This window comes from Passer montanus, unplaced genomic scaffold, assembly GCF_014805655.1.
Source record: "Passer montanus isolate IOZ18808 unplaced genomic scaffold, ASM1480565v1 scaffold63, whole genome shotgun sequence".
In the NCBI taxonomy this organism is placed as follows: Eukaryota; Metazoa; Chordata; class Aves; order Passeriformes; family Passeridae; genus Passer; species Passer montanus.
The window spans coordinates 3200827-3210565 of record NW_024371371.1 but is presented as its reverse complement, the minus strand read 5'-3'; the positions used below and the strand labels follow the sequence as shown (position 1 = coordinate 3210565).

General features: G+C 42.9%; 1 protein-coding gene across 1 annotated transcript; it reads right to left on the bottom strand.

Annotated features, from left to right (window-relative positions):
* Positions 1-3161: 3161 nt before the first annotated feature.
* On the bottom strand, positions 3162-8961 carry GPR55 (G protein-coupled receptor 55). The gene is made up of 3 exons (XM_039728027.1): positions 8890-8961; positions 7864-8094; positions 3162-4249 (listed from the first exon to the last, which is right to left on the bottom strand). The coding sequence occupies exons 2-3, from the start codon at positions 7881-7883 to the stop codon at positions 3235-3237; spliced, it is 1035 nt and encodes a 344-aa protein (XP_039583961.1). The 5' UTR covers positions 7884-8094; positions 8890-8961; the 3' UTR covers positions 3162-3234.
* Positions 8962-9739: the final 778 nt, after the last annotated feature.

Here is a 9739-nt window from a genome sequence, read left to right as displayed (position 1 = left end):
TTTTTGATGTCGTTGTTGAAAATCTTTCAGAAGGAACTTCTTGGGCAATAGAACTTTTCAAAAATTCTGGCATTGTTTTGATGCTAGTTTTATAATATTAGAAATTAGTGGAATGTCACTGAGTTCTGTGCTCAAGCAGGGAAATGAAGATGATATAACCCAGCAGGCAAAGGGACAGGAAAAGAATTTGGGGAACAAATCCTGCGTGGTTTTGTCTGCTGGGAGTTTTTGTTTGCTTGTTTAAATTGGGGGTTGGGGTTTGTTTGTCCAAACTACTTTCATGCTCTTCTGTCTTTCAGTTGTGTGAGTCTATAAAATACAGCTTGGGGAATCACAGTGATGGTTGAACAAATGCTAATTGTAGATGTTGGAGTAATTTGCCATTGATAAAAATGCCCTCAGGAAAAATCAGCTCTCTTCTATGTTGAGACCTGTGGGGTTTGGCCCAGCTAGGGAAGTTTAATGGGATGAAAACAAAACTTTGTGTTGAGAATATTCTCACCTGTGGCCTGAAACAGCCGTGTCCAGAAGAATTAATGTTAAACACACCTCCTCTGTAAGGTCCGTGGTTAATTGTGCAATTGTGGTTTTGTCCAATCCACAGAAGAGGGCAGAACTGAAAATGTAATTTTTAAAGGCATTGTTTTTGGTGTTTCTGGTTAGCACTTGATTTTTATTTTTTTTCTACTGAGACAGTGCTTCTTTCACTTTATAGTACAGCTGAGGCAGTGGAGAAGACCTGAGTACGTGAGAGGTTCACATTCAGGTTTCCATCAATTTTCTGTGTATTAAAACTAACACCAAGAGAGAAGAAACTGCTTCTGTTGCACCGAACCTGTGTATCAGCTCAGGAAGATCTGGGTTTTTAAAATGACAAATGCTTTTCAGTTTTATTCATCATCAAAATTGCTGTGTATCTTCCCAAGCTGCAGAAGGATTTTTATTGCTTTGTCCTGGTATAAAAATACAACCAGCTGGAGATGCTCCAGAGTTTACCACAGGAGCCTGTGTGTAAAATCCTGATTTAGAAAGAACTGTATTCTTAGCTGCAGGTCAAAGGCAGGACTTAAGTGTATTATTTGAATATAAGTTCATCTTGAAAAGCAGTGAATTGAAAGTGACACCTTCTTGCTCAAAAGATGTGTGCTTTTATGTGCTAAAAAATAGGACTACTGTAACAGCCTGTGAAATCAACACAGCTGGGCTCCCTTCTTTCTCTTAATTTCATTTTCATTTCATTTCTCAAATTTCAAGCAGGCTTAGCGAGGCTGCTCACATTTACTTATACAACAGGCAAAATTCAGACCAATGAAATTATATACAAAAACACTTTAGGCCAACAAAGAAGTGGCACTGGTGGCAATAAATGTGAAGAAAATAGTCCAGTTTAACTTCCAGATTTTGTAGTCTGGGTTTGCAGCCAGGAACACACTGGGCCTTGAGAGCAGTGGCTCACTGTGTCTCCCTCCACTGCCCATTATTGCAGCTTAATTAGCCCTGACTTTAATAATCCCAGCCTTGTGTGATGGGTCACAGTTGCTGCTGCTGAGTAATTTTTTAGGCAGCTAGTGCAGGCAGAGGAGAATTACATACTGCTGTCAAATTAGGAAATTAAAATGTATTTTCACATCAAACACTTCACATGTACAGTTTATTTAGTAAAACCACTTCTTTCTCACACACGTATTTTGTATGCAAAGTAATGTGAAAGGTGCAAAGAAGAAAGGTTGACCCATATTGAAAATCTGTGAGTTTCTGAGTGATGGAGGCACTCAACAATGTTTAGAAAATCTACTATTCTGGAAAGCTCTTCCGCTTGCCCCTTTACAGAAAGCAGCAAAGATGATAGTAAAAATATTTTTTCACCTCAGCTGTGGTCATAGTTTTAATACTAACAAGTTTTAAAATGTTCATATATTAGGCCTACTATAAGATATGTGCAGCTGCCTACTGGCACAGTCAATAATTTCTATGGAAATTGATGGACAACAAACTGTATTTTCAAAACTGGACCCCTTTCTTTTTAATTTGCTACAGAGAGAGGGTAATTTTTTTCACATTTTGAATAAATAGAATAGCTGCCCCATAAACTTTACTACCAGCAGTCTTAGACTATTTTCACAGCTGTTCTAGAAAGGCAAAGAAAATTGTTTCTTTTTGTGAAAGTGTTTCTGGCTACAAGCACCAACCATGCCCAGATAGGAGTTCAAGAAATGCTTGGCTTAAATGGCAACAAAGAAACCCTTAGAGCAGCGTCAGAGCCAAACTCGCAAATGGAAATGGGGTGGTGACAACCCAGAAGTGCTGCCCCAAACAGTTCAGGCAAGCCCAGAGACATTTGGAGAAGTGCACAGTGCAAGCTGGAAGGACTTCCCTAAGGAATGAGCTGGACAGAGCTGGTCCAATCTCCTAGCTGGGAGAGAGGAGATTATCAATCACTCCCTCATCTTCTGTGATGCAGAGCTTGCTTTCTTAATTCCCCTGCTCTAAAAAAGAATGAGAAGAGAGGCAGAAGAATTTCATAAATGTGTTATGGTATATCTTTGACAGAAAGGCACTGATGTACATATTCAGCCTTTCTCTAAATCTCATATTTGAAGGGGTTATTTGGATTTACATGGGCGAAACCTGATTTAAAATTGCAGGAGAAAGCCACGATGATCCCTCAGCACAGGTGATCAGGAAAGCTGTTGCTCAGGAATGGCTGGCACTTGAGGTAGTCCCTTGGATTTCTATTCTGGGCAGCATGTACTCCATGAAAAGCAAAAACTGCTGTCCCTCCTAGCAGCCCTGAGCAGTCCATGATGCTTCCAGGAGGGAGGATTCCCTGCTGTCCCAGGCTGGCCAAGCTGTCCAAAGCAGAGGAGCTCCAGCAGTGACCTTCTGCAGAGTCAGACTTCTGGCTGGATATTTAGATACATTCTAAATTAGAATGGTTATGAAGAGTTAATTATGGTTTTGCTATTAGCAACAGCTTTCTGACCACGTATGTAAAGGGAAAACTGGTGCAGCTATGACCAAAGCTGACATTAAAAGGCATTCCCATGATCGGGCTCGTTTTCTGGCAAGCTTTTCACATTTGGTAGATACTGTCAAGGCTAATGCTTCTTTTGGTGTCAGTCTGTCACTCTGTTAATGCTGGTTCCTTAATCTAACTTTTCTTCTCCTTCATCTTTAAAAGGAAGAAAAATATGGAATGAGTTTGCAGTCACTGGGAAAACATTGTCCATCTCCCTATGGCATGGTCCCTGCCACGTCGGGCACAACACTGTCAGTGTCCTGGCAAGGGGCATTCTCCCACTGCTGGCAGTGCCACCGCACGGCACAAGGGTTAAAGAGGGGACACAGCTCCATCACCCTCCTCAGCTGTGCTTTCTTACAGAATTCCTTTGCAGCAAAATAGTAGAAGATGGCATCGAGGCAGCAGTTCAGGTTGGCAAATGTCATGGACACCTGGAGGAAGAGGCTGATGGTCTGCTTCATCCTGCAGCCCAGGATCACGTGCTGCCTCACCAGGCACTGCAGGAGGATGCCAAGGTGGACGGGTGTGAAGCACACCAGGAACACCACCAGGTTGATGACGATTACTCGCAATGAGCCGCTCTCTTCTACGCTCTTTTTGTCATGAGTTTTGTGATTCAGGAGGATCCAGATGGTTTGAGCAGAGCAGAAAACCATCACAGCAAGTGGGATGAGAAACCCAAATATTTCCACAGAAACAATGAAGGAGACGTTCCATGTCTGGTCTGACATGTTGTGAAAGCATTTAATAGGCTCCTTCTTCTGAAACACAAAAATTGGGATGCTGCAGATCCAAGCTGCTGCCCAGATGAAGCAGCAAATCACCACAGCCCACCTGGGGGATTGCTTAGCTCGACCCTCAAAGGGGTGCCTTATGCAGATGTACCTGTCCACGGTGATGCAGACGATGATGAAGATGCTGATGTAGGTGTTGACGAAGTAAGGAGCCTGTATGAAGGAGCACAGCAGCCCAGGCACCTTGGTGACAGAGTAGTACAGCTTTGGTGGCAGCGAGAGGAGCAGCAGGACGTCTGCCAGCACCAGGCTGATCATGTACACAGAGGTCTTGGTCTGCTTTCTCCAAAAGCAGCAGAACACAGACAGGGCCAGGCTGTTGAGCACCAGCCCGAGGATGAAGGTGGGGATGGAGAGCCCCAGCTGCACGCTCCGTGCCAAGCTGTCAATGGCTGTAAAACTGCAATTCTCACTGCTGTTGGTCATTTCTGCCCTGAAATGACAGAGTGGGTTGGGAAGGTGTAACACTCACAGCTAATGCCGTGATAAAGCCAAACCAAAATCCTTTCAAACGCAGTTCTAGAATTTTTTTGTTTTGAGCTGGACACTTGGTCAGCCTTTGCCTGTTACAGAAAGTGAAACCTTTCAAGCACAGAGCTTTCTATTTCCAATTTGACTGGCTTGGTGTATTACAAGGGAGTCTGATTCTCAGGGGAAAGTAGTCAGCATCCACTGATTTCCATCTCGTGTACGAGAGTCCCATTCAGATATTGAAGAGACTGACTCCTTCAAACAAAATATTTTCAAAACCTATAAAGACTACTGACTATCTTTAATAATTTGTACACCTGTTGAAGTTTCCCTACACTTATGCTTAGTTTTGTTGCTACACAGGAATAAATGAAATTACTATTCCATATTAAGGTATGTTGATCTGATAGCTGGGATTTTGCTCTTACATCTAATCACTATGCATCCGTAGCTTTGCTGATGTGCTTTTACTGCACCCACATTTATATGATATTTTTGTTTCATACAGTGCTTATATCCAATGGAGTATATTAAAAGGTCAACTTAAGAAGACTGATCTTTTGTCTAGGTGCAAAATGAGTAAGCGTGTTTTTTCACTTGTGCTTAACTTTCAGCATTGCTTAAATTTGGGGTTTGCAGTTTAAACTTTAACTGCTTATCTTAGACAATCCAGCAGAGATTAGCAAGTGGAAGCCATGACATCTTCATAATGCAATTCTTAAAAAAAACCTCATTTGTCTTGAATGTTATCACTGTTTTTAAAAATATACATATGCTTTAACAAACTATGCCTTAAAAGTGCTTTTTATAAGTGCTCTTTAAATCAAAACCACAAAAAGTCCCAATAAAGCAGAGGAAATTGGTAGTTGAAGTTCCCAGTCCAGTTCAGCCAACCAAGTAGCTCAAAAGAAATTTTAGGAGTAAGTGAAGGTGTTTTAAGAAAAGTTTGATCAAGAGGAGAATCTTTGCTTTGGAGGATGAACAGTGACAGCTCTTAAGCACTGCCAAATAGAGCTAAACTTTGCTAAAGAAACCAAAACCTACTAGTGAAAGATTTTTTTTGTGTGTGTGTGACAAAAATAAAATATTTTAAAAAATATAGAGAATCAGAGAACAGCTGAGGAGACAGCCTTGCATTTTGCCAACTCTTATACCATTAATTTCATAGGAGTGCTGACATTGTGCTGGAGGTCAGATGTGGGATGGCTTGTGGGAATCAGTGAGTGATAATGGAAATAACTGTCTGAACATGGACTGCACTCAGAGCTCACCATGCTCCTGCTAGTGAAACATTAATTTCCAGCTCACACTACAGAAAGGACAGGCACATGGAGCTGAAGGTCCAGCCCAGTAGCTATTATGAGATGTGGATGTTATTAGTGTGGCTGGAAAAGGTTCAGTCTAGTCTATCTGTTGTAGGAAAAAGTGTCAAGTGTGATTAGAGCAGATCTGTAACTGATGAGCCTAAGCTTCACACGGATTTATAAAGAAAAATGCTAAATAAGTGTTTGAGAGCCCTTACCAGACCCTTATCTTTGATGAAGTATTTGCTTTTTCATATAAGGGAAAGGCTGAGGATTTCAGGCACTTTCATTTCAGCAAAGTGTACTAGAAACAAGTGGTTAGCACCAGAAAAAGCAGGATTTAGAACAAGGGCTGATCAGTAGGTAGGGAAATGGTTGTCTGAAGCTGGTGAGGGGTACAAACAGAGTGGGTGGGGGCTACTAAGGGGGTGCAAAACACTGAGACTGTCCTTGGCTCTGTGACCCCACTGTAGGAGTGAGGGTGGCCTCTGGGGAGGGGCTGGGTGCCACTGCCACCTGCAGAGAGCTGGGCAGAGCCACCTGGGCTGGGCAGAGCACCTGGGCTGGGCAGAGACACCTGGGCTGGACAGAGCCATCTGAGCTGGACAGAGCCACCTGGGCTGGGCAGAGCCATCTGAGCTGGGCAGAGCCACCTGGGCTGGGCAGAGCACCTGGGCTGGGCAGAGCCACCTGGGCTGGACAGAGCCACCTGGGCTGGGCTGTCACAGCAGCGGCAACTTAGGAAACAGCAAAAGGAAAGCTGGATGTTATCACTGGATTTATCTGTCAGAAATGAGGGCAAAAGGGAAAAGCTTGGTTTGGTCACCAAGGTGAGGATAAATCACCTATTTGAGCCAGCAATATGTGGCTGCTGCTTGGAAAATGACATGTTTGTGGTGTATAGAAGCGAGAAAAATCACACAGAACATGGAGCTGAGTTGGTGCAGTGTGTGCAAGGGCTCACTCTGGGGAGATGCTGCTGTCACTGAGGGGCAGGACAGGAAAGGAGACATGGGAACATGAGCTTTAGTGTGAGTACAGGTGTCCTGTGGCCAAGGGCACCCATCCACCTGGGGAGAAAATCAGGCAACATGAAACATTTTGGGGTAGGGAGAACACCTGTCAACCCAGCACTTGGTGTGCTTTGTAAATGTATCAGAAAACCATGGATGATGACTCTTCAAAGTCTGAGGTTTGATGTAGGTGTAGGAGGAGGGATTAGAAGTGACCTCACCCCTGATAAATCACAGTTGTACTAATTACCAAAGAACAGCCTTGCCCTTGATGGGTCACAGCTGTGACTAAAAAAGATAAGTGTGATAAAAGGGGTGGGTGGGCCAGTCAGGGGGAGCCTGGAAGAAGAGGACCTAGAGGAGCCCTGAGGGAGAAGGCAGGATCCAGAGATTCACAAAGAAGAGAGTTGCTGCTGCAGGAGATCTGCTGTGAGATGAGCCTGGGTCTGATGGAGTTGGAGCCTGCAGTGATACTCCTAGGTGTGACTTGCAGTCACATTCCAGCAGGAATAGCCAGCAGTCAGAGAAGCCAGCAGCAGGAGCTTGCTGTAGTAGTCAGGATGGCTGAGCTGTAAAGAATAAACCAGGACCCTTTCCATGTTGTTATATGAGGGTCTGTGTCTTGGCTCATGCCTACCCCTAACAAGATATCTGCTGCAACACTTTGGTGCATCACTAGCTCACTGAATGCCTTTTCTTTAGAATTCATTAGTACCAAATTACGTGTAGCATTACTCCAGAAAATTACTAATTTCAAGAAAAGAGTCTTTGAATTGATAGTTGTCTGATTGTCAAAAACATGGGTTTTTTAAAATCATTTTAGTGTCTCAAATTTAAAATTCACATCTTGAGTAATCCGTGGGAATTGTTTGCAACTGTTCCAGACTAAGTAACATTTTCTTAGGGTTCATTTTCATTGACAGATAACCTTGCAGTCATTTCATAAGCATCATCTTTACTGCATTGTCCAAACTATTAGTAAAAATACTGCTAATACTCATCCTGAAAGATACTGAACTGTACCAGACATCTTTCCTACAGATCAGACACTGATTAGAATCTCAGTGGGTACCACGAATCATAGAGAAGTTTCATACTGCTCATGTTTCCTTTGCTTATGAGAAGTTTTTAGAGGTAGTGTGTGAAGCCTGTTTCCCCCTCCTACAGCCCCATCTCCCTTTGCTGACGGGTTCACAGAGGAAGTCAAATTACTTCTATTTCAGTCATTCTCAGATTAATCTGTGCAGATTTTTACTTACCACTGACTTGAGTTCTGCATGCTCACAAGCAGATTCTTTGGTGGGTGATTCTAATAGTTCTTTCAAATACTAAAGCCAGGATTACAGGTCTAGTTTTTCCAACTCCTTCCTCTCCACCTTCTCAAGAGAGGTACCACGTTTGCTCTTTTCCAGTCTTCCAAGGAAAATTTCTGTCCTCAACAGGTTTTTTGAAGGAATCTCCTGTGGCTTTAGGATTGTTTCAGACAACTCCTAGAAACCAAAAGATAATACAAGAACCTGTAATAAACAATACTGAAGAGAGTGTGCCTTAGCTGGCCCAGTCTCTGTGTCATCACTGCTGTATTTGTTTTTCTCCTGCTGAGGATTTTCCGGTTCCTTTGAACTCATTAAACATTAGTTGGGTTTTGCCATAGCAGGAGCTCGTGGTTTAGTGAGCAGCAAAGGTGTTCTGACCTAGGAAATGAACAGCAAGGTTTTACAGTAATAGCTCCACTCGTTTTTTGATTTTTGGGGTTTTTTTTGCAATAGGACAGAATTAATGAATGGTTTCCTCTTTGCAGCTTGGGCCTGAATTCATCTGGGATTCACACAAATCTGTATGAGAGCACAGCTTAGAGGTATTACACTAAGGGTATTCTTGGCCATGAAAGCTTCATTAGCAGAAACATGCTTTGTTTATATCTATTTCCTAGAACATTATTCATGTTAGATGTAAATTATTCTCTTATGGATGTACTGGAGAAGAGCAAGATGGCTCAGTGCAATGAGCAGCAGTTCCCACTCCTGCCATGTATTTTATCTGTGGCTGGATAATTTCTTACCAATTTTTTCCCAAAGTATTTTGATTATAACAGAATAGACATATTTATCACTAAAGCAGAAGTCCTTCTTTCTGCTCAAAGCTAAACAACACCACATTTGATCTTATTGTTGGAATTATATAAATAACAATCATCTAACCAGCTTAGAAAATGTCTACAATCAATGCTGCTACTAAATTGTTGGAAAAATAAAAGTCAGTAACTAAAACAGGAATTACTTTACCTGAACCCTGGCAAGCAGATCAGCAGCATTGCTTCAGCCCAGGCTGTTCTACAGAGCATGAAAGCGTTTTCTTACAGCCCGTGCCTTACAGTTTTCTAAGCGGCACAACCAACCACATCCTTCTTTTCTTCTCTTTTTTTTTTCCCCCCCCGTCTCAAAATACACTCTGTGCCTACTTACATAGGCAAGTGAAGGTGGAAAAAGTGTAAAAATTTGAATCCTCAGCTGTTTCCAGTCAGCAGTCAAAATAGGGTGGGGAGCAGCTCTGGCCTTTACCTGGTGCGGTGCAGATCAGAGCTTCTGTGAGCTTGTGCTGGCTACCCCCAAATTCCCAGTTATTCCTTGAGCTGGGGAGGAGCTGGAAAGTGGAAAGTTGTAGGATAGGTTGTAATAAAAATAGGGTTTCTTCCCCCAGTTTCTGCTCCATTTGCATACTGGGGATCAGCAGTGAAGCACTCAGAGGCTTCTGAGAGGTACAGCTACTTCCACACCTGCAGCTGTTGAACTATTTCAGGGGTTTGTGCCACTTTTAGCCAGTTCAGGTGTGTGATTCATAACTGCAGGCTGGCAAACAAATATTTATCTGTGAGAAGACTGAGGTGCACAGAGCAGCAAACGAGTGCCTTACACGTGTGAGTCACACAGGAGCCAAAACGCACTGCTCTTGAGATGAGCTTCCAGGGCTTTCTGGAACCTCTCTGCTGAAGTGTGAAACTCACTCACTCAGCCCCTCTCCTGACTTGTGGACATGCTGCAACACTTCGCAGAAAAATACAGGAAGAAGCACAGCTCTAAGTCACAGTTTTCAAATTGCAACCTGGCTTTGGAGGTAATTTCATCTTTCTGGAGA

Bases quoted from the DNA above. Each gene is read 5' to 3' on its own strand.
- GPR55 (XM_039728027.1), bottom strand. From the start codon at position 7,883: ATGCAGAACTCAAGTCAGTG. The intron at 4,250-7,863 runs GTAAGTAAAAAT...CTGTCATTTCAG, and splicing joins ATGCAGAACTCAAGTCAGTG to GGCAGAAATGACCAACAGCA.